General features: G+C 43.6%; 1 protein-coding gene across 3 annotated transcripts; it reads left to right on the plus strand.

Moving 5' to 3' along the window:
- The first annotated feature begins 578 nt into the window (after positions 1-578).
- Positions 579-25330, plus strand: RLIM (ring finger protein, LIM domain interacting). Of its 3 annotated transcripts, none has more exons than XM_070759650.1 (5): positions 579-735; positions 818-1102; positions 18329-18520; positions 22199-22282; positions 23091-25330. In XM_070759650.1, the coding sequence occupies exons 1-5, from the start codon at positions 729-731 to the stop codon at positions 24659-24661; spliced, it is 2139 nt and encodes a 712-aa protein (XP_070615751.1). In that variant the 5' UTR covers positions 579-728; the 3' UTR covers positions 24662-25330. The 3 variants fall into 3 exon arrangements, with proteins under 3 accessions (XP_070615751.1, XP_070615752.1, XP_070615754.1); XM_070759653.1 differs by lacking the exons at positions 579-735; positions 818-1102 and adding exons at positions 1812-1985; positions 6232-6304; XM_070759651.1 differs by lacking the exon at positions 579-735 and having other exon boundaries at positions 1078-1985.

Consider the following 25330-nt stretch of genomic DNA (forward strand, 5'->3'; position numbering starts at 1 on the left):
TTTAGAATGGTTCAGCCATTGAGGAAGATCAAAATCAGTGTCTCACATTTGAAATTATGTTTTAAATATTTTGTTTATTTCATGAACAAAACTTAAAAGATCCTCTTTTCTGCTCATCTGGTCTGAAACCTGATAGCTTTCCTTCAATTAAAAAGTTATTTCCTATCCAGGGTCAGATTAGTACAGCAGATAATTTTTTCTTCTCATGTCAATGGAGGTATTAGCTCATGTAATTAGCATTGCAAATATGCACCAGCCTTTTTCAGCTGGTGCCCTAAAGATGACAATTCTGGTAACTGGAATGACACAGAAAGTAGGTTTGTAGCAACTGTACTAACTTCATGTATTAGAATTGATATAAATGTTGCTATTTGATATGCAGATTATCCAAAAGATGGAAATTAGGGAAATCGAAGGAAAAGATCAGAACTTTGCAGTGTCTTAATAAAACATAGTTTTGGTGAGCTACAATCCACCTGATTGTGTATTATTCTGAATATCAATAGTGAAATGAAAAACCAAAGAAAAGAGGATGGCAATTAAGTGATCAATTGTGGGGGGGAAAGGCAGAAGGGAGATTTTTTTTCTTTTTTGCATCTGCATCGAAAGACCATGGAATCATGCTCTGGATTCTGCACCAATGGGCTGAATAACCGATGCAGGGAGAAAAAAAGATAAAATCCCTGACATGGTTAGCCGGTGAGAAATGTGGGGGGCCTTCCTAAGAGATGCGGGGTGAGTATTTTTGCAAGACTTTTGCTCAACCAGAGGGAACATTTGGGAGGCCATTACCGACTTCCATTTCTTCTTTCCGTAGGGACTGCGTACTTCGGCCAAGGCATGCAGCCAGGCCCCGCTGTGGATGATGGGGAGCTTCGTCCGCTTGAACTTGACCCAAAAGCCCCCAGGGAGAGGAAGGCAGGTCTGGCTGCAGCTGGGCAAGAGGCGGGCTTGAACTCTCTCTCAAAGCAGCTAGGCCTCGAGGGCCCCATGATTCCCAACACATTCGACTTCCGGACCCATCAGGCTGCACCCGCGAGGAAGTCAGTCTTGTCACGTGTTCCGGAGGAGGAGGACGGGGGGGATGCGGCCCGTCTTCCAGGTAAGCAATGCGGAAAGTGATTGGGGAGGCGTGAAGGATGCAAAAAAAGGGGGCAACTGGCTGGCTGGGGCGGATAGGGTTGTAGTCCCCACTCAGCCCTATCGCTTGTACAATCTAATAGTGGGAATGAGGGAATCGATTATGAGGTTACAAGTAGTTTTAACCCCCAACATCCCCGTTTACAGAGCGGGAAGTGCGTCCCGAGCTGTGGATAATGGGTCTTGGAGTCCTGCAGGAAGGCGAAAGCCTCAGGGACCAAACGGCCTTTCCGAACTGAAGCGGCTCCCCTAATGTCGGAGAGACCCTCGGGGGCGCTTTTTTTTCCACTTTGGGGGAGAAGCTCCTCAGGCCGCGCCGAGATCATCTCTTTCCCCCCTCAGCTTGGCTCGCCTTCAAAATGGCCGCCGGCATTAGCCGGCCTATAGGGCCGCTCCCTCCCCGGCGCTCCGGACTCCATGATCCCCCTTCGCCTTTTCCTTTCCACTCTGCGCCACTCCAGCCGCTCCCTTCGGCCGAGCGACGTGACGGGAGACAGGGGAGGGTGAGCCAAGGGAGCATGCGCACGCCGCGGGGCGGGGCGAAGGAAACCGTCCGCGTCACTTCCTCTGTTGCGCGGGCCGCCGCCCGGCGCCCCGACCAATCACCGCGCCGCCTTGCTCTCCTTCCCCCCGCCGTGCTCCCTCCCCCCTCCCGACTTACCCTCGCCGTTTCCGGCCCCGAGTTCCTTAGTAACAATGGAGCATAAAATGGCCGCTTGAGAGAGAGCGAAGCGGAGCCAGGAAGGGACGCAGCCGTCGCCGCCGAGCCAGCCAGGCCGAGGAGACGCGCCGGCGGGCGGAAGACACGGGAGACGGGACGGAGCGACGCCGCGGTCTCTGAGGCGGTACGAGGGGGGCGCGGCGGGCCGACGGACTCCGGGGGGGGGGGCAGCTGAGGGACGGAGACGGGGGCCGGGGCGGTGGCGCGCAAGGCCTAGTGTGTGTTAGGGAAGCTGGGGGAGGGGTAGACTCTCGGGTCGGGCGGCGACAAGGTCCATCCTCCGCCGTCGCCCAGCTTTCCTCTCCGCCGGACTACAACTCCCATCGCCGCTGACGGGCCTCCGGGGCCTTCCTCCTCCCGCAAATCGGGGAGTGCGGATGGAGGGGGGCGGCTGCGAGCGGCCTCAGTGGCCAGCGAAAGGCCCGGGCCTGGCTTGGCGTTAGACCTGGCCTCCTCCAGGCCCTGCTCCGGTCGCTGCCGCCGCCTAAATCGGGACCCTCCGCTCCCTCACACACACATGGGTGTCAGCTGGAGGAAGAGGAGGAGAAGCACTGGCGGTGGGCGAGCTCCGGGTCGCCTCCTGTGATCCTCGCAGGGAGAGCGGAGGGCCGGCGGCCTTCTGATGTGTCATGGCTGTTGGGTGAAAGTCACGGCTCTGGCAGGAAAATCCCCCCCTCCAAAAGCCTCTTTGGCAGCCCGGTCGAGTAGGCCTCTAACCCCCCCCCCTCCCGCTTTCCTTCCAGCCCCCCTCCTATTTCGGGGGGGGGGAATTTTTCTTCGTGGCCTAAATCATTAGGCCTTATTCCCGTGTAGGGTGTGGTAGGGGCAGGAAGTGGGAAGGAAGGGCTCTTTCCTGGGTCATCCCCTCTGATGGTCACAGGCTATTAATTGCTTAGTTCCTTTAGAGCAGTGTTTCCCAAAGTGTGGTACGCGTAACCCCAGGGGTACGGGGAGAGTTTGGTGGGGGTACGCATTCAGAAAAAAGTTCTGAAATGCATCCTGCCTTTTCCAACTTCATATTTATGTGAAGTTGCTTTTTCAACATTTGTAGACATTAAGTCGAAAAAAAGGAACAGGCTATTGGACATAGAACCACATCTCAGATTAAAATGAACAACTAGGAAACCAAATTATGATGATCTGTCATCTCAGCACAAACAATTTAATCCTTCTCATTGATCCAAATAAACATTATTTATAATATCTTTTATTTATATTTTATTATGAATAATTTTATTTTTTGTTTATTATTACTTTGTATGTACCAAAAAAGAAAACAGATATATTTTGATTGTTATTAAAATACATCCATTTTTTTTGACAAGGTGTACTAAGCGTTATGAAAATTATAGAAGGGGTACACAATGTCAAAAGTTTGGGAAACACTGCTTTATAGGCTCCAGGGACTCCATAAATTAGAAATAGTCTCTCCCACTGACCTTTAGTGATAGGAATAGTCTGGTTTTAAATCTCGAGTTTATTTGGCCCATAAATCAAATGATAGTACTTGGAGGTTGTCCCTGGCTCACCAGTGTGATTTCAGCAAATACCAGAAAGACACGCTCATAGTTAGTTATTTGTTTGTTTGTTATTTATTTATTAATTGGATTTCTAGGCTACCCCTCTCCAAAGACTCAGGGCAGCTCACAACACATTAAAAAACAGTAAATTATAATAACATTAATCCAATTAAATTAAAATTAAATAGCTATCTAAAATCAAAAATATTAAAATCTATCACACCCATTCATACAACGATCATACAAACATTTGTTGGCGAGGGCCAAGATCTAATCACCCCAAGCCTGACAACTAAATTGAGTCTTAAGACTCTTATGAAAGGCGAGGCAGGTGGGGGCAGTACGAATCTGGGGGGGGGGGGGGGAGCTGATTCCAGAGGGCCAGGCCTCCCACAGAGAAGGCTCTTCCCCTAGGTCCCGCCAAACAACATTGTCTAGTTGATGGGACATGGAGAAGGCCGACTCTGTGGGACCTAACCGGTCGCTGAGATTCATACAACAGGAGGAGGTCCCGTAAGCAATCTGGTCCAATGTTATGTAGGGCTTTATAGGTCATAACCAACACTTAGAATTGAGTCCGGAAACCAATTGGCAGCCAGTGCAGACCGGGCTCCCCCTTTATGGTAGTGACCAGGACCCATTGGGATATTTGCCATCCCTAACCAGACAGGAAGCACCTAGTTTTGTTAGTTTGTGCCTTCATCCTTTTCGGATTTCTGCAATTTGCTCAGTTCAACCACATGTTAACAATACTACTTTATGATGACAAGAAGGTCAATTATACTGACTGCAGGAATAGCTATCTTCAGGATGTAGATAATTATATAGGAAAGGTTGAGTTACTCCTAGTTTTGATATAGAGGATTTTAAATGGGTTAAGTTACCAACTATATTCTGCCAAAAGCACTGGAGTGAGATTCGAGTATAACATGAAAATAATGACATTTAAGTCAAATTACATTTGCTTTTAAATGGCATATAATGGCTTCATTGTATGTGGTATTTAACTTTTTTTTAAAAGGCAGAGTTAACCCAAACTTTTAATTGAAATTTGAGAAGCATATAGAGAGGAACTATATTGCTAGCATCTACCAATTTGTTTAACATCTCTTTAATATATTCTGTTTAGAATATAGAAAGAAGTGAGCTTAAAGCAAACTCTCAGAGAAAATGTGGCATTTGAAAGGGGAGGTGGTGGAAATGAGATTTGAAGATGCTGGGTTGCAGTTCCAGGCATAATTAACGGGAAACCAATAGACCAATGAGATCACCCCCTCTTGCAAAGTAACCCAAAGTTGTAGTCCTGGGGGAGTTAAAGCCCCAAGTGAGTGAGAAATAGGTAAAGAAGATTTTGTTTGAAAGGAAAGATAACTACTGTAATTCTTTTTTTTTAAGAATGGTGATGGCATGCTCTTGTATAAATTGCCAAGAGCATTGGTACATAGTTAAATGTAATTACTGGTTGGCCATGGAAGTCAACAATTTGTTATCCTTGTGCTTAATAACTGTGAAGCTTTTTTTCTCTCTGGGGTATCAGTGTTACTAAAGATGCAGTCTGAATCCCTTCTAAATTTAGGAGAACTTCACATGAAGAGTTTCAGTGTTTTGATAGACCAATTAGGCTGCTTGGGTTGGAGAAAGATTGATCTTTTGTTTTTCAACCAATATGCCATTTTGAATAAAACCTAATTTTTGGTAGCAAATCTACCACAAATGCATATAGAGTAATGATTTTTTTTTAAAAAAAAATGGTTTAGAAGAATATTGATTCAACTCAAGTTGATTATATTAAAAAAAATCTGCAGTTCAACATTTGGAAGATTTCTTTTGTCAACTTAAAACTATTTTAATCTAAGATAATTTGAAAATAAGGTTTGTTGGGCAATTTGTAAGTCCAACTAGCTTGAATGGAAACTACTTTGGCATTCCAAGTTCTCAGTACTTCTAGAAGTTTCTATTTTACTCATGCCTACATGGTGTTCTGCTACTTCTAGTCAGAAATGCAGTTTAGGCATCTAGTGTTTCTCTACTGGCTTTTTTTGCATTTTCTAGCATTTGTTAAAAGATTAGCAATCGATCAGATATTTTCATATTTTTAATTATTATTATTATTTATTAGATTTATATGCTGCCCCTCTCCGACGACTCAGGGTGACTTATAACATACAAAAAAATAATATACATCGAGATACAGTTAGTTTGTATTAAAAGTTACATTTAAAAACTAAAAAAAACCCTATTAAAATACACATACATCCATTCATACAAACAAACTCATTTTACATTCATGGCCAGGGGGCAAAATCTAACAACCCCAAGCTTGACAGCATAGGTGAGTCTTTAGACTCTTCCAAAAGGCAAGGAGGGTAGGGGCAATACAAATCTCTGGGGGAGCTGATTTCTCTCCACACTCCATTTTCCATAGTTTTATACAATAAAGCCTGCATTCCAGATTCTATACCTGATTAGTATTTACTGTATTAATTGATATTGTTTGGCAATTATCAAATATTTGTATAAGATGAGTCATGCTTAAGGCAACAAGTGGAGGAAAAGAGACTTCAGGAAAGGAATGTTTGGTCCAAGCTTTTAATTACGTAACAATAGTGAAGAGGTCCAAACCACCTTTTCTGAATCAAAATTTAGAACCTAAATAAAAAATGAATGTAACAAAGGAAGAGCATGAGAAAGAGAAGAGGAATGAGATGCAAGGGAATATAAGATGGTGATCGCCATTGCCCAACTAACACTTTCTTTACAGTAGTTGAAGGCTTATAGTAAAATTGCCTAAAACGATAAGTAACACGATTTGAGAAATGCGGCTTTGATTTATTTTTTTCTTTTCCCCAGGTAGCTAAAGTGATTAACTTTTGAAAAGTCGGAGAAGTACGGTATATGTGGATATTTACATGATCTTCTGAAGGTTGGATCTGGTTCAGAATGATAATCGGTTCTAACATAATGTTTTGATGTTGATTAATTTTGTAAGCCTTGATATTCAGTTGGCTCACTCTACTGTCCATCCTATAAGTTTCCTATATGTTTAGAAAAACTGGCTAAAAGAGGCAGAAATGTCCAGACCATTTCACAACAAGCTTGAAAAATAATTTTGGAATATCACCTTGTGAAACATTTGACAGAATGGTTTTCCTCTTTTCAACCAGTAGGGAGATTCATGTAGAACCAATGCTTCATATTTTGTACATGTTCACCTTGATTGCACTGAACTACAGTGGGCTATATAGAATGTGGCCTGTGATCTTGAAAGAAAACTTTCTATCAGTTTAAAATCCTGCTGCGACCTTAGTTTCAAAGAAGCTGCTAGTGCTGTTTATGAGGATTGGAGGGTGAAATGAAATTTGTTCACTTTTTGAAGAATATCCTTGACCTGAAGAACAGCTGCAGGAATTGGGTATGTCTATCCCATTAAAGGGGGACTAGAGATGACATGATAGCAGCCTTCCAATATTTGAGGAACTGCCACAAAGCAGAGGAGACCAACCTATTCTCCTAAGCACCAGAGGGCAAGACAAGAAAAAATGGATGGAAACTAATACTGTAAAGCAGAAAAGCAACCTAGAGTTAAGGAGAAATTTGCTAACAGTGAGAACAATCAGTGGAACAACTTGCCATCAGAAGTGGTGATTATTCCATCACAGGAGGCTTTTAAGAAGAGATTGGATAGCTATTTGTCTAGAATGGTATAGGGAAGTGATGGCGAACCTATGGCCCAGGTGCCACAGGTGGCATGCAGAGCTATATCTGCCAGCACACGAGCAGTTACCCTAGCTCATCTCCAATGTGCATGCTTGTGCTGGCCAGATGATTTTCAGCTTGCCAAGAGGCTCTGGAAGGGCATTTTTGGATTCCAGAGAATCTCCAGGGGGAATCGGGGAGGATATTTTTGTCTCTGGAGATTAGATTAGATTAGATTTATTGGATTTATATGCCGCCCCTCTCCGCAGACTCCGGAGCCTGGGGATGGTGAAAAAATGGGTGTACTGGGCCCACCAAAGTTTTGGAAATGGGCTGTTTCAGGCCTCCAGACGGGCTCCAGGGGTGGGGGAGGTCATTTTTGCTGTTCCCCAGGCATTGAATTATGACTGGGCACTCACACATGTGTGAAGGCACAGGCATGCGCTTTCGGCACCTGAGGAAAACAAGGTTCACCATCACTGGCGACTACTTGAGCAGGGGATTGGACTTGAAGACCCCCAAGGTCCCTTCCAACTCTGTTGTTATGTTATTTATAATCTTATTTTCTTCTGCTTTAAAAAACAGAGTTTGCCTAGTGCATCCGTAAAACCTTTTGGCTGTTTACGTACCAGGTGCTGTCCAGATATTTTGGCCTTCACCTCCCATCCATTTGAACGCCTTTTTCAGTCAGCAAGCACAGTGTAACTTCCTAAAGACCTTTCTGTCCCTGTTATTTTGACCTGTTCAATTGTTCTCATTCAGTTTCTCATCAGTTCCTTAATATATAGATATTAAAGAGCCCTTAATTTCACAAGGAACAACTTTTTAGACTGTTTATAGTAATTGGGACCGTGGGGAGATTAATCTTGACAGGGCCATGCAGTTTCAGGCCTCGTGCCACTTCAGTGGCAGGTCAGAATTGCTTTTCAGCACAGCATTTGGCCAAAAGCCAATCTGATTCAACTTGCTGATTCTGGGTAAAATAGCTCTGATTTATTTTTTTTTTGAGTCAATCATCACCATGAACAAGATAACTCTGGCAGCTCTTCCAAGGACAAGTCAATCAATCACACTTTAAACCAAATTATCTTTCCTGTAATATTTTAGTAGGAACAATGTTAGGCAACTAAATTTGCGATAGATCGATAGACAGACAGACAGACAGACATAGTGTGTCATCATCCTAGCTGTTGTCTTATCCACTGCAGGATGAAGGCCTCTTCCATATATTTCCAACCAAATTGGTCCTGAACTTTCTTTTCACCAGTGTCATTCATCCCTCTTGCTTTAGGTCTCTTTTGTGAACGCTTTTTATCAAGCGGGATCCGTTCTATGACTGTGTTGGTCTACCTGCCATCAGTTCTTTTTACTATGTGACCAACCCATTTCCGTTTCAGTTCTCTTACTCACTTGATGAGATCCTATGCTTTCATTTGTTCTCTAATCCACATGCAGATCTTTCTACCTTGTCCTATGATGCTGTACGTTTCTTTCCATGGCTCTTTGCACCACTCGTAGTTTTTGTATTGATATATATACACTTTTCAAAAAAAGGGGGGGGACACTTAAAAAACAGAATATAACTTCAAGTAAATCAAGCTTCTATTAAATGAAACTGTCCACTTAGGAAGCAACACTGATTGACAGTCAATTTCACATGCCGTTGTGCGAGTCCTCGGAGAGGGGTGGCATACAAATCTAATAAATTATTATTATTATTATTATTATTATTATTATTATTATTAAATGGAATAGCTGTGTAAATGAAATATTCAATGAGAATATTTCATTCATTCAGATCTAGGATGTGTAATTTGAGTGTTCCCTTTATTTTTTTGAGCAGTATATATAAAATCAGTATCTTTGTATCAGTAGTAATCATACTTTTTATGTATTTATAATTTCTACAAGTAGTGCAGCACGAAACTACTAGCTCACTACAGGCCAACTTAAAACAAAGTAAAATATAGAATTTTGATAATCTGACCTGTGACATTTAATTACAGGTAGTCCTCAACTTAACAACATATTGTTTAGTGACTATCTGAAGTCACTAACCAATAGTACTTTAAAAAATGAGTTATGATTTTTTTACCCACTTACAGTTGTTGCGGCATCCTCCCTCCATAGTCACATGTTCAAAATGCAGACCCTTGGCAACTGGCTTATAGTTACGATGGTTGCAGTGTCCCCGAGGTGATGTCATCCTCTTTTGCAACCTTCTGACATGCAAAGTCAATGGGGAAGCCAGATTCACTTAGCGACCGGGTTACTGATTTAACATCTGCAGTGATTCACTTCACTCTGGCAAGAAAGATCATAAAATGAGGCAAAGCTCACTTAAGAAATTCTCATTTAGCAAGAGGATTGTCATAAGTTGAGGTCTATCTGTGGTGAAATTGGCAATTTAACAACAATGCATTTCTGCATAACATTAGTAGGGGGGCCTCGTTCAGTCCAAAGGCCAAATTGTTTCGGAGCAAATGTGCCAGGACTGCAGGTCAACAGCAGGCAGTTTGTTGCAAAACAGGCTCAATTTGACCCAGAATTGCAGGTCATGCCACAAAGATGTTGCTCTGTTATAGATGGTTGAATCATAATATAAAATTTATCTTTAAAAAAAAAAAAAAACTTCAGAAGGTTCCAAAATGAAAGAAAGTTTTGGGGAAGAGGTTCAATGTCTCTTTCTTTTTCAACATTGTCGACCCCCCAAATTCCTTGTCTACAATTAGCAATTAGGATTTAACGTATCATTCAGTAAGGAGCAAAAATTATTTTATTTTTTTATTGCCAAGGCAAGGGGATTTTTTTATATGCTTTGCAATGTTAACAAAGAGAAATGCTTTTCTACTCAGAAGTGACTTCAAAATGTCTGAAGATTTTTGAGGTTCCGTCTGAAATCTTCCTACACAAAGTATGTTGGGGGAGAAATTGGAGGCCCATGTTTTTCCATGTCTAACCTTAATATTTGTTATAACTTCTTAAAATCCTATTTCAGCTTCATGTAAAATATCCAAAAGATGCCAATCAATGAAGCTTTCATCATAATATTAACTCTTTCCCTCTTTTCAGTGGTGTATTTCAAATAATCTGGTTTTATTTTTCAGTTTATCCATTTGGATGAAAGCAAGAGGCCTCTTATTATATGGTTCTCTAGGCACTAATCATTAGCTCCATTTGATTTAAAGAACAGTTACAGTAGCTCATCTGAAAGGCAAATTTCTGATTGTCTGCCAAGCACTACTATATATTGAAAAACTCTTCAGTTTTGCTGATAGAATGGAACATTACAATTTCATAAGTGGGCCCTGCATTCACTAAGCTACATTACAATGCTGTTATTGTGAATTACGTTTATCTCAAGCTATAAAAAAAGGCCTGTGGTTTGTAGAGGCCCCCCCCCCTGTTTTATGAGCTCTTTTAAAAATCTAGCTCAATTACTGGATCCTGATTTTATAATGTGGTTTCCAGAGATTAACTTCCTGCTTCATATTTGTCTCTCCATTTATTCTCGGAAACCTTCCAGATGTTTTCACAAAGACAAGTGAGGTGTGTGCTTACAGGAAAGAATCTGCTTAAGGAATGCTTCCCCCATCAGAATTCAAAATTAGCTGCTATACTAACGTCTTTTCACCCTCAGTCCAAGATTCTCTTTTCACTAAGCACTCAATAATGCCTATATTAAAGCAGACAACAGCTTTTGTTTCTTCTAATTTTCCTTACATAAGGATGTGCATGAAATGAGAAATGGTGCTTGCCCTGAACCTGGAACAAACATCACAGCTTGAAAAATCTGACCTGTTGTAGATGAGCTAGCATAGGTAGGACATGGCTTGGGCATTGGCCTTCCCTACCAATATTGTGGCTGGTATGCAGAGGTGGGCTGCTAAGGTGGGACGGTGAGGTGTGCTCACCCCCGTGGCTCTGAGTGCTAGCGGAGTCCAGCGCAATTCTGCTACTGCCACCTGGGCAGGTAGCAAAATCACATGCAGACACACATGGTGCCCGTGTTTAGGTGCAGTAACCGTGGAGTCCAGCACGATTATGCTACTGTGTGCGATTTCACTACCTGCCCAGGTGCAGTTGCATAATTGCACTGGACTCCGCTAGCACTCCGAACCACAGGGGCGAGCACACACCACTGTTCCACCTTAGCAACCCACCTCTGCCTGCATGCCAGTCTGTGCATTCTCTTGTCTTCCCTTCTAGCTTTCTTGGCTGCCACAGGTGGTCACTGCAGTATGGAACAAGCTGCATATTAGTACAGTATATTCCATTTGCTTTTCCATATCTTACTTTCCCTCATCCACAGCTGCTCTCACAGGGATCCATCCTTGTTCTTGCCAAGGAATCCTTCAGCCTGGAATATCCCCCGTTTTAGTTAAAATATGAACATGGCCATCTCCAAACTCCAGATGTGTATTTAAGTCCTGTTGACTGCTGCTGACCTTGCTTTGCAGGGTATAGTTAGTCATGGAAGACTGTTCCTATCTATTTGTCTGCTAATTATTTTGATGCCTTTAAGCGATTTTATAATCTGTTTAGAGTACTTGAGTTTTGGGTGGAATTATGAATGCATAACAAACGTCACCTAAAATTGAAACACTACCTAAACATTAAAGACACATATATATTGAGAGTGGAGAAACAGTGGACATGTAGACATTCTACATCAAATTAAGTCATACTTTCAAAGTCTGCCCTGGTTAAAGGTGGGACATATAAAAGTCATTTTTCTTCCTCCTTTCATCAGATTTCAGTAAAAGTTTTAGGGATCACAAGGTAACAGATTTGGGGTTTATGACTCACCTTTGGGAAATTCAACTACTGGGAAAGATGAATTTAGAGGTGGGAAAAAAGTCACTGTAAGTTTAAATCTAAGATTTTAGCCTATTTTAATTCACTTAATTCTCAGGAACAGTTTCAGTTATTGGTGTTCAAGAACCAAGTCGGTTCTCATCTTTCTTTCTTTGGCATCAAAAACTTCACCTAATGCTTTCTGGAACTTAAAATAGTGCAGCTGAAAGCTACCTCCTCAGTCTACATTTTGTTTCCATACCTGAATTTCCCAAGTTCAGATATACACCCATTTAAATTCTGGTTGGTTTTAGTCTGCTTCCCAAAGTATAATACATTATTAAAAGAAGACATTTAAAACAATATATTGTTAGTGGCAAAAAATGTTGAAAGTATAATGCTTCAGTTCCAAGTGCTGTTGAAACATGGCAAGTAATAATCTCATAAAAGTTAAAAGGGAATGCTACAGTTTTCTAACTTTCAGATCTAGACAACACTCCTCAGCATTCTTAGAAGTTGTTTCTAAATTTGTTTTGTTCCTAAGTCCAAATGAGCATATGTATGTCATGCACTGTAAATTAACCTGTAAATTATCTAACAAAATGAAATTCATTGGAGAGATGAGCAATGTTCTACACTTAGGAAAGAAAAACTGAATATACTGGTATAGATTAGTTGAAAGTTGGCTCAGTAGAGGTAACTGAGAGAAAGCTTGGAAGCCAAGTGTTCAATCACTTAAATGTGAGCCAACAGTGTGTGGCAGCAGCAAAAAAAAAGGCCACTGCAATCCTTGGTTGCATTAATAGAGGGATAGAATCAAAATCACATGAAGTATTAGTACCATTTTATAAAACCTCCTTAAAATGACACTTGGAATACTGCATCCAATTTTGGTGATCACAGTATAAAAAGGATGTTGAGACTCTGGAAAGTGCAGAGAAGAGCAAGAAATCTTTGGAGAAGGGCATCCTAGAAATCAAAATAATAATAAACAAGGATGATTAGAGGACTGGAGGCTGAAACACACAAAGAACAGTTGCAAGAATTGGGTATGTTTAGTGAAAAGGACTAGGGGAGACATGATAATGTTCCAATATTTATGGGCCCGCCTCAAAGAAGAGGAGTTCAATCTATTTTCCAAAGCAAGACAAGAAAAAATGGATGGAAAGTAATCCAAGAGGGAGGGAACACGGAATTACGGAGAAGCTTCCTAGCATTGAGGACAATGAACTAGTAGAACACCTTACCTCCAGAAATTGTAGTTGCTTCAACACTGGAAGTTTTTAAGAAGAGATTGGCCAACCATTTATTTGAAATGATATATAGAGCCTCTTGCTTGAGCAGGAGTTTGGACTAAAAGACCTCCAAGGTCCTTTCCAACTCTGCTATTCTGTTAAACCTTCCAAGTTGTCGACAGGCTTGTTTGTATTGGTAAAAGTGTAATTTGAAAGTTTGTAAGTGGAATTATGACTATTAGATTTTGATTTGAGTGCTGTATTTTTGCTTGAATGTATTGGAATAGGTGGTGTAACCTCCCACTGATTTTGGTTTTGTTATAACATTACTTGGTGATTACTTTTAATGTATATTGTCTTGCTCAATTTTATATTTTTAGGCAGTAATTGAGAATGAAGTTTTTTTTTTTCAAATTCTTAACTCCTTTTTAAGCATTGTGAAGGCTATTAATCATTAGATATCTGTAAGAATTTTCTCCAGATATAAACAGAGAAATTACAACCCATTTTAGCCACTGATGACTAACATTGGCATTTGTTATCTAGCTACTTCCTGTTTATGGGTATCCAAATTGCAGAGACACCAATGTCTGTCTTGGACATTGTGGTAATGCTGGGTAATATGGGAAATGCTGCTTCCAAATAGGAGAGGGGAAAAAACTAAGCTAAAATAATAGTTTAAAGCAGAGGTCTTCAAACTTGGCAACTTTAAGACTTGTGGACTTCAACTCCCAGAATTCTCCAATCAGCATAATTGAAGTCCACAAGTCTTAAAGTTGCCAGGTTTGGGGTTCTCTGGCTTAAAGTAAATAAAATAAAAGATTCCAATGCATATAGTTTAAGGGTGAAAATCCATTGCTGGTATTACTTCAGAATTGGTCATTGCCGTAATTTTCTGAGGAGGAATGTTACTCAAACCGGTCTTCCTGAAACAGGACTCACATGTATTTGTGTCTTTGTACATGCGCCTCGAGCAGGCTGCTAATGTTTACTTTATGTGTTTTAAGAAGCGCCCCTGTTTGAGTAATTCTGAGGGTTAAAAGTACCAACTTATGTTTGCCCTGCCTGTCATTTGGCATATTAGATGTTTCAAAAAGCATCATGGTATAAAAAAAATGTGTATCAAATATTATTATTTTTATTATTATTTATTAGACTTGTATGCCGCCCCTCTCCGGCAATAGAAAAAAAACAACCTAAGAAAATTCTATTAAAATCACTTGGATATTCATTATTGCACCAGAACCAAATTCGTAACACTTTATGTTACACAGCAGAGATTCCCCAACCTCTGGGCTGCTAATAGGCACCTATCCGCGGCCCACCAGGAGCTGGTCTGAACGAGAGAAACCTCATCAGCACACGTGTGGGAGACAAAACCAGGCCTTCTGGTCTGTGGACAGACTGCCCTCCACAGAACCGGTTCCTGTCCGTCCCCCCCCGTCCCCCCCGCCAAAAAAAGAAATATGTTGAGGGCTTTTGTTATAGACGATAATGGGAACACGTATCCGCCCTTCAGTAATTCCCCGTTTTTATAGTTATCCATACTGAGAATTTCTTACCACCCAAATTATAGAGGGGGGGAAAGTGCTAATAATCTTATATCCAGAATGGTTTTCTGAACCGTCTTGCTGTCATGACATCCTTCACCCAATGCTCTAGCCCAGGGATGGTGAACCTTTTTTCCCTCAGTGCCGAAAGAGCGTGTGCCCACACTCATAATTCAATGCCTGGGGAAGGCAAAAACAGCTTCCTCCACCCTCCCAGAGGCTTCCCTGGAGCCAGGGGAGGGTAAAAACACCCTTCCCCCCCCCCCCCCCCGAGGCTCACTGGAAGCCAAAAACACCCACCCAGAGCCCCTATGTGGGCCAAAAATCAGCTGGCCGGCACACACATGCACTTGGAGCTGAGCTAGGGCAACGGCCTCGCGTGCCAGCAGATATGGCTTCACATGCCACCTGTTGCACCTATGCCATAGATTCACCATCACTGCCCTAGCCAGTGATAGGAAGAAGACCAGTACCTGCTGCTTTATTGCATAATCTACATTGGAGGTTTTGTTTTGTTTTTGTTTTTTAAAATGTGATAATGAGCTCAAAGTGCTATGAAATTGCATATTTTGATGGAAGCTTGGGATAGAACTCTGGAACACAAGCTGAAAGGCCCTATGTGCTGAGATAGGGACATTGCATTCTACTGCCTCCATAGGTCGTGGCTTGCCTTTCTTTTAGTAGTCTTGCCTTGTTAGCCAAAACAAATAACCGCAGGCTTGTTGCTAGTTCTGTAGTAGAAACCTCAGACACAATTGGCTCATCTTGGATGTCATGATTAAGGATTCATCTCTGGGTGATTCATTAGATGAGCAAATGCTGGTTATACGTGTGATCCAGGTGAGTCGATGTCTCCCTCTTCCCCATATCTGAGAGGTAGCCAAGCAACTGCTGGTGGTCCAGATGTTGACACAGGCAAGATTTGTCCTAAGGAAGAAAAAAAATGTTAGGGCTTTTTCACACTTGGGACTTCAGACGCTGGGCAACTGGCTCACATTTATGGTGGTCACAGGGTTCCCTTTTGCTATCTTCTGACCTGTAAAGTCAGTGGGGCAGCCAGATTTATTGAGGTAAGAACTGCAGGGGTTCACTTAGCAGCTGAAGCAAGAAAGGACGTAAAATGGGGCAAACTTCACTCAAGAGAAATTTAGGGCTCGATTGTGATTGTAAGTCGAGGATTATCTGTATTATCAAGCAGGCAATGCAGATTGGCCATGCAGTAACATGCTTGCTTAGGGCTGACAAGAATTGTGTCTAACTCTTGTTTGTGGCAAGTGTGATTTGAGGTTGCTATAACTCTGCCAGTTTTAAATCTGATTTTCCCAGGACCTTTTTTTTTTAGTTAAGTACCAAAGGCAGCATAGTAATGTCTGAGCTTAAGTGGATAGCTACTTCTGAAAGCTCAGGAGACCCAGTTGTGGACGACAGATGGGTGGATGAGAACATCCTGAGAAGTCTAGTCTTCGGTTAGCCCAGTGTTTCTCAATCTTGGCACCTTGAAGATGTGTGAACTTCAATTCCCACATCTGCCTGGAGACTTCTGGGAGTTGAAGTTCACACATCTTCAAGCTGCTAAGGTTGAGAAACACTGGGTTAGTCTAATGTAACCTGATGCTACTTAGCATCCTCTTCTTTGCACTCAGTGGAAGCAGTTATTTTACAAATTATAAGAAAACTATAAGTGGCATACTTCAGTCATTGTGATAATCTTAGTATTGATCTGTCCCATACTAAGATCTCCTTGCACGATTAAATGGAGTTAGTTTAGCCACAGAACTACTGTTGTCAAATTCTTGACTTCATTTGACCTGTCTGCCTTTGACCACAAAGTCATAGTTGAGATTATCTGCCCAAACAATTATTTGTCCACGCATAATACTAGCAACTTCTTCTGAGCTGCGAGGTCCAGTACTTTAGAATGAAAACATTCTGTGCCTGAGTGTTATGTAGAGGCTGGTGGCAGACGGACATTTGGATTCTCTTTATCGCATTTGTGCAGTGAGGGAAATACAAAACACATGTACTTTATCAGTGAAATATGATAGTGGTGGTAAAGTTAATATTCTGGCTGAAGTCTATTTACATCAGATTGTTTTTTCTGAATAAGTGGTTAAAGTGAGTACACCTTTTATGCTAAAGGTAATATATGAGAAGATCTAGGTCCATGGCATGGGTGCCACAGGTGGCACGTGGAGTCATCTCGGCACGCAAGCTGTGCCCTAGCTCAGCTCCAACATGCATGTGTGTGCTGGCCAGCTGATTTTTGGCTCGCACAGAGGCTCTGGGAGGGCGTTTTTGGCTTCCAGAGAGCCTCCAGAGGGATGGGGGAGGACATTTCTAGCCTCCCCCAGCTCCAGGGAAGTCTTTGGAGACTAGGGAGGGCGAAACATGAGTCTACTGGGCCCACTAGAAGTTGGAAAACAGGCTGTTTCCGGCCTCCAGAGAGCCTCCCCAGGCATTTAATTATGGGTGTGGGCACTGGCACTTGTGCAATAGCCCATGCACACACTCTTTCGGCACCTAAGGGAAAAAAGGTTCGCCATCAGTGTTTCCCAACTGTGGCAACTTGAAGATATTTGGATTTCAACTCCCAGAATTCCCCAGCCAGCAAATGCTGGCTGGGGAATTCTGGGAGTTGAAGTCCAGATATCTTCAAGTTGCCAAGGTTGGGAAACACTGATCTAGGTCACCAAAGGAGATGGGCAATTAAGAAATGCAAAATATAAATAATAAAATGGTGGAATCGGGCATAGAACATGCAGACCCTTATCATCTTCCACCATATTGGATAATTGATCATCCTTGCTATCATCTACATGAATTTTAATGTCTTAAAATTACGTTACCACTGGTGGCCATATTCTCCTTTAAAAGAAGTGCTTGGCAGTTAATTCATAGCTTTGCATGTAGAAGTCAGCAGGATGATACCTAACAGAGTTAATTGCCTTTCCTCCTGCTGGTATCCTCATTGCGGTGGGTTTTAGCTACAGTGGGTAGCATCCTCCTTGGGTGTATAATATGCTGCGTTTGTATGGGTGTGTTTTTGGTCTGGTGTGAGTTCTCTTGATTGCAGCATTACTTATTCTGGGCTTAGATTTCGGAGGAGGCAATTCCCCCTGATGCTTATCCTCCACATTGGCCTGTTCACAGGAAGAGGTGGTGGTCATGCATTGGTGTCCAGGAAGAGCTGCTCCCCAGGACTGGGCCCCAGTAACACAACCTGGTTTGTCACAATACCAGCTGATGCCTCTCTTCTGGCTGTTCTTAGAATCAGGCTGTCTAGTTGCAGACACCTTTCCCCCCTCCTTGGAGGACTAGAAAATATTCTCAGCTTTTCCTCTGATTTCTGAAATTGCTACAATTTTAGGCATTTTTGCACTACTTATATTAGACATTGAAACTTTACTGGTAACAATGTAAAAAAAAATCCCAGAAGATTCAAATAAATATATCAAGATTATAATGCATAATCTATCTTGTGGGCAGGTGTGCTCTTTTTAATCACAATTTGATTCCAGCAGCCTGTATGAGGTTTAGTTTTCCTGTGCTCCTGTAGAATGATTATATATGTGTACATTCCTCACTGAAGTTTAGCTATGTGGCTTAAGGAGTTAAACACCCCCTCCCAAAATTGGCTGATCATTTTTTTATTTTTTTTTTATTTTTTAGAAATATTTTCTACTTTAATCAACATGGAAAACTCAGAGGCTAATAATAAAGGAAATATCAATCAGTCAGAAGCTCAGCGCCGGAGTCAGCTGGACCGTTTGGACCGAGAAGAAGCTTTCTATCACTTTGTAAATAACCTGAGCGAAGAAGACTACAGGCTGATGAGAGATAACAACTTACTAGGGACTCCTGGTACGCTGCTTTCTTAGCTTGCCATTCCCACAGTAAAAATCCTGCTGTTCTGCTGTTAATCCAGCAGTTAATTAAATCGCACCCAATACTTGTCATAGAATCATAGATCTGGAAGGGACCTTGGAGGTCTTCTAGTCCAACCTCCTGCCAAAAGCTGGAGACCTGGCAAACCCCCAGCGATGGAGGCCCCAGAACTCTGAAGCGAGCTGTTTCATTCATTAATTGTTCTCACTGTCAGGCAGCTTCTCCTTAGTTCCAGATTGGGTCTCTGTTTAACGAGCTTCTACCCATTGCTTCCTGTCCCACCCCCAGGTGCTTTGGAGCATAAGGGAGTGGGCACGTGTTTGGCATTAGTTATGCTAATACCTCCAGGTGCCTACAAAATGGACTCCACAAAGATCTTGGTCTCTGCAATAAATACAACTACAGAATACAGACCGCTCTCTTAAAATCCACACATCAAATCTGTATTTTATTCTTTCCCACTCGGCAGAAGAAATTACAGTATCGTAATTTTTTTTAACAGATTAATACAGTTGGAAGGGACCTTGTAAATCACCTAGTCCAGTGATGGCGAACCTATGACACGCGTGTCAGCACTGACACGCGTAGCCATTTTCGGTGACACGCGGCCGCCGAGAAAAGGAGAGCTTTAGGGAGTGGCCAAGATGCAAATCTCCCCGCTTTCCAATTTCCCACCGACTGCAAGCAGGTACGGCAGGGCCGCCGATAGGCCGGGACTGGCGTCAGGGGCCCAGCCAAACTGAAAATTGGGGGGGGGGGGGGCACCCGCCCCGGTTTTGGCCCGCCACCGTGTGCTGGCGCCCGCAGCAGTCATTGTGCCGCACCGTTCGCTGTAGCCTGCGCACGCCTGCGCCAGCACACCCCAAAACGCTGCCTGCCCTGCGCGCCCTTTTCCAAGGGCGCGCACAAACCAACCCCACGCCTCTAACCCCCTCGCGCCCCTGGCTACTCGCCCCTGCCCGCCCGCTTCGCCTCTCTTTCTCCTCCGCTGCAAGAGAGGCGCGGCAGGCATTCTCACAGTGGGGACCGGCGAAGGCGATTTTCAGTGTCGGGTGCGCGGCCCGGCGCGCGCTCTCCCCATCGCCCTGCCAGCCCGCCAGGAACATTCAAAGTAAGAAAAACCTTTGCTCTTACTTTGAATGTTCTGGGCGGGCTGGCAGGGCGATGGGGAGAGCGCGCGCCGGCCCGTGCGCCCAACCCTGAAATTCATTTTCGCCAGCCTCCGGAGAACGAAAGAGAGTGAGAGCGACAGAGCAAGATAGAGAGAAAGTGAGAAAGAGAGAGGGGGGAGAGAAAGAGATAGCAAGAGAGAGAGAACGAGAGAGAGAAAGAGTGAGAAAGAAAACGAGAGAAAGAGTGTGAGAGAGAAAGAAAACGAGAGAAAGAGTGTGAGAGAGAAAGCAAGAGAGAGAGAGAAAGAAAACAAGAGATGGAAAGTGAGAAAAAGAGAGGGAGAGCAAGAGGGGGAAAGATAGAGAGAGAAAGAAAGAGATGAGAGAGAAAGGAAGAGAGTGAGAGAGAGGAAGAAAGCAAGATAAAGAAAGAGAGGGAGAAAGAAAGAAAGATGAAAGGAAGGAAGAGAGAAAGAGGAAGAAAGCAAGATAGAGAAAGAGAGAGGGAGAAAGAAAGAAAGATGAGAGAGGAAGGAAGAGAGTGAGAGAGAGGAAGAAAGCAAGATAGAGAAAGAGAGAGAGAAAGAAAGAAAGAAAGAGAGAGATGAGAGAGGAAGGAAGAGAGTGAGAGAGGAAGGAAGCAAGATAGAGAAAGAAAGATGAGAGAGGGAGGAAGAGAGAGAGAGAGAGTGAGAGTGTTTTTTTCTCAAGGTGACACACCACCCGAATTATGCTCGGTTTTTTGGCGAATTTTGACACACCAAGCTCAAAAGGTTGCCCATCACTGACCTAGTCCAACACACACAAGCACGCAGGAGACCATGCACTAGTGATACCGACCCTTTTTTGGTTTGCATGCCAAAACGGTGGGTGCTAGCATGCATGCACGAGCCTACACCCCTCCCCCCATGCATGCGCACCCTCTGTGCTGCCCCTGCACATGCGCACCACTCCCCCATCCCCACACATGTGTACAGGCCTCACTGAAAGCCTGGGACAGTGAAAAAAACAGCCCAACAGGCAAGCCAGAAATTCAGGAAAATGTACTTCCAGTTTGCCCGTTGGGTTGTTTTTTTGCACTCCAGAGGGTTCAGGGAAGCTTCCTGAAGCTTCGGAAGGCAAAAAACGGCACAACAGGCAAACCGGAAGTTGGTTCTCCGAACTTCTGGTTTGCCCATTGGGGCTATTTTTTGTACTCCAAGCCTTCAAGGAAGCTTCCGGAGGGCGAAATGGCCTTCCCTAAGGCTAAAGATCAATTGGATAGCACATACACACGTGCGGGAGCTGGCATAGGGTAACGCCTCACATGCCGTCTGATATGGCTCCGCGTGCCACGGGTTTGCCATCACGGCCCTACACCATTTCCGACCAATGGCAGTGCAGTCTCTTCCTGAAAACATCCAATGATGAATCTCCCACATTTTAATTGTTGTACAGTTGGTCTCCGCCCAACGTTTGTTTGAGTTGGACCGTGATAGAAATGGAAGTAAATGAATAAAATAGATTTTTTTTAAAAAGCCATTAATTCTCTTGAAAAAAAATTGCAGTAACAAAGCTAAGTTTATAGAGTGATTCTCTTGAAGGAAAACCCTGTAGAGATGCTAAGATATTCTCTTTATTAGTAAACAGATGAAGTCTATTGATGATCAAGACTTTGCTTGCTAATATAATCAGTGAATTACTTCCAAGAGCAATGGTATCTAGAATTTGTTACTCAACAAACTTACATTTGACATTACCACATACTTCTTCTAATAGGTAATGGTATAGTGCAGTGTTTCACAACCATGGCAACTTGAAGATATTTGCTGGGGAATTCTGGGAGTTGAAGTCCAAATATCTTCAAGTTGCCAAGGTTGGGAAACACTGATATAGTGGGTATCAATAGCAAGTACTGGTCAGCCATCTGAAATTGACCATAGGGATAGCTTTAGAGTTTATAATGTTAAAGTTGTATTTTGTTTATTGGGCAAATGTTTCTTGATCTCTTCCCCTGTTTCCCCTCTGCAGCTGAGATAAGATAATTTCTCTTTTTCTCTCTCTCTTGCTATTTTGATCTTTGTAGATGTAATTCAATATTTTTTCATCGTCTTCCCTACTGATCTCCCTTAAAAAATATTTTGTTTATTTTAAAAACTTCTGTCCATTCATTTTCTTGAATATGAGCATTGCAGTTCTGATTTCTTGCCCTTCTGTTCTTGATTGTACATGCAGTGCTGAGCAGAAGGCTTGCTCTGTTCTTTTCCCAGGTAGACGTAGGCAAGCCAGATTTCTGCCTTCTCCCTCAGCCTCTCTCTGTGCTCTTTTTCTTTTCCCCTTTCTTTGGCCCTGCATGGTAACATTTCAAGGTGGGGTGGTTGGGAATATTGCCATATGTCCACCCAAAATCATCAGGCGTCTTTAAATGAAAGTACAATCCCAAATGTTAGAAAAAACATTACTAGTGCTCTTGGTAAACCCATCTCTGCTTTGGTTCTCCTAGTGTTGGCTGCACATGAGTGTGAATGACTTTCTCAGGAACACCTGCCCATTATTTCCTCAGGTGAAATTACGGAAGAAGAGCTGCTAAGAAGGCTGCAGCAAATTAAGGAAGGCCCACCCCAGCAGCACACCGAAGACAGCAGAGGTACGCAGTGTTCTTCTAAGGTTGCTAGGGTACTAGTCAGATTGCACGCCAAGTGACTTGCAAAAGAAGCTATTTGAATTTAGGCACTGTGCTCCTGTGGCTAGATGCAGGTGGGCCTCTGACCTTTGTTGTGGTTTCTAGACCTTCTGTATTCATCTCCCTCGAAATGGCTTCTACAGACCGTTCCCTGATCTTTTTCTCCTTTGTTCCTGGCTTAAGAGAGAGTGGTGGTGAGCATTCTGGCTCTGCCACGAACTTATTCAAAGCAGGCTTGCTTTAGCCATGATCACTGCACGTGCCTATCTGATACCTTGTCTGAACCAGTGTGGCTCAAATCTCTCTAGCCAAGTGTGCAGCCTTGATGTATTCACATTGTAGAAGCAGTCCGGATGAAACTACATGCTGGGCTTATGCAACATTTCATGGATAAACTCATTGGTTGCAGGTGTTCCAATTTAGAGAATGGAATTCTTTAAAAGTATCACAGTCCACTATCTTAGTTCCTGACCTTTAGAAAACAGCCATCTTTGTCTAATTTGCTGAGGTGTTCAATATTGGACAAATAATTATTTGATGGTACAGTTTATTAAAGGTGGTGAAATTAACTTATCCCATAGACATTGCTGTGATTAATTTTGGAAGATTTGGTGAGTTAAGCATTTGGGGTGTCCAAACGTTAGAAGAACAAATGTTTGCACTGTGGCCAAGGATCTCATTTTTAAAATCATAACTTGTAAAAGGTTTGGAGAATGTTTTAGCCCAGAATTATGCCAGCTGCCTAACTATAGCAGTTCCTTTTATTTGACAGGTGCAGAGTCTGCAGAAGATGTGTCTAATGGGGATTCCATAATAGATTGGCTTAATTCAGTCCGGCAAACTGGGAATACGACACGAAGCGGGCAGAGAGGCAACCAGTCGTGGAGAGCAGTAAGCCGGACTAATCCAAACAGTGGAGACTTCAGATTTAGTTTGGAGATCAACGTCAACCGTAATAATGGGAACCCAAGTGCAGATACTGAGGGCGAACCCCCTGTAGAGCCCCCCGCTGGGGAGGACCTGGAAACCAGCCAAAGCGACACGGAGACGTCAAGGTCAGCCTCTCCCCCGGTTCTGAGGCAGAGCTCCTCTCCCCCCGTGGCCAGGCAGCCTGACTCGGAGATGAGTTACCCTGAAGAACTGACAGAAGACCTCTCTCTTCAGAGGGGCCAGAGAAGGTCGAGGAGCAGAAGCCCCGAGCAGCGGAGGACGCGGGCAAGGACTGACAGAAGTAGGTCCCCTCTTAACCCAGTGAGTGAATCTCCTCGCAGGATACATCACAACACATCCTCTCAGACCCCTGACCTTCCCTTGGTCGCTGAAGCTGAAGGAAGCTCCAGGACGAGGCAGCACATGGTCATCCGCCAACACGCCACAAGTTCTGAGGCACCCGCAGAAAGTGCCGTTCTCTTTTCCACCTCTGAAGCCAGGCCGGTCCCTCAGGCAGCGAGCTCTTCAGAAACGGGTGGCAGTGCGGAGCCCCCGGCCCCTGGGCAGAGACCCCCGACCATCGTGCTGGACTTGCAAGTGAGGCGGGTCCGTCCGGGAGAATACAGGCAGAGGGACAGCATAGCCAACCGAACTCGGTCCAGGTCCCAGACTCCAAACAACACGGTCACTTACGAAAGTGAGCGCGGAGGGTTTAGACGCACCTTTTCCCGCTCGGAAAGGGCGGGGGTGAGAACTTACGTGAGCACCATTAGGATTCCTATCCGCAGAATCCTGAACACAGGCCTGAGCGAGACCACCTCCGTTGCCATTCAAACCATGTTAAGACAAATCATGACCGGCTTTGGTGAGCTCAGTTACTTCATGTACAGCGATAGCGACACCGATCCCGGGGGCTCGGCCCCAGCCCCGAATGTGGAGACGGCGGAGGCCCAGCCTGGAGTGGGCAGCGGGAACGGCCATTCGAGCCCCGAGGGTCCTGAGCCTGGATCGGGAGAGGCCTACGAAGGCAGTCACGAAGGGGGGCCCATGGCCGGCCCGAGGCGGGAAGGGCGAAACGCAAGGGGCTCCGTTACGTTTGAAGAAAGTGGCTCCTTGCCCTTCCTTAGCTTGGCCCAGTTCTTCCTGCTCAATGAAGAAGACGATGACCAGCCCAGAGGACTCACCAAAGAACAAATCGACAACCTCGCCATGAGGAATTTTGGCGAGAGCGACGCTCTGAAAACCTGTAGTGTTTGTATCACCGAATACACCGAGGGGAATAAGCTTAGAAAACTCCCTTGCTCCCACGAGTATCACGTGCACTGCATAGATCGCTGGCTATCCGAAAATTCCACTTGCCCAATTTGCCGTCGAGCCGTCCTGGCTTCGGCTAACCGGGAGAGCGTTGTCTAAGCCACAGGGGTATCCTTTCAGCTGGTTACGTGGTGAGGGGCAATGGGCAAGACGCTGCTTGCAACAGCCACTTTTTGTGTGGTGGTTATAAATACAAAACAAAGAATAGTGTGATTTCCTCTTAAGAATTGGAATTTCTTTTTTCTTTTAAAAAAAAGAGAGCGAGAGCAAAACCTTCTGAATTAGGGTTCTTAAAATAAGACCAGGTTTGTGTTGTCAATTAAAAAAAAGGAAAGAGAAAACTCTATATTTGGCCAAAGACACTTGGCTGTGGTATAGTTTCAGTTTTTCAACACAAATCAAGTTCTTGGCTCCATCTGACCCCAATGTGTGTTGAATGCTGGAGGCTTCGACTAGCTGGAGTCATTTAGCCGTATGCAGCCTGTGCTTCACTGTGGATTAAAGTGAATCGACTCCGCTCCCCTGGCAGAACAGTAAAAGTAACCTCCCAAGTCTGATTTTAGCTCCTTTCTTGTATAGGGTATTGAATATGGTAATGTAAATAACACTAACCTCAGCCCCCTCCTTCCCACTGTACAGCTGTCTTAAGCCCAACACTATGGCACGCCATAGAATGACCTGATAGTTTACCTGGGATATTTATCTTGCTGTGGAAATATCTTAAATAATTGCTTATGCTTGTTTAAATAAACAATTTTGTTTTAAAAA

The sequence above is a fragment of the Erythrolamprus reginae genome, chromosome 8 (genome assembly GCF_031021105.1).
Source record: "Erythrolamprus reginae isolate rEryReg1 chromosome 8, rEryReg1.hap1, whole genome shotgun sequence".
Classification (NCBI taxonomy): Eukaryota; Metazoa; Chordata; class Lepidosauria; order Squamata; family Dipsadidae; genus Erythrolamprus; species Erythrolamprus reginae.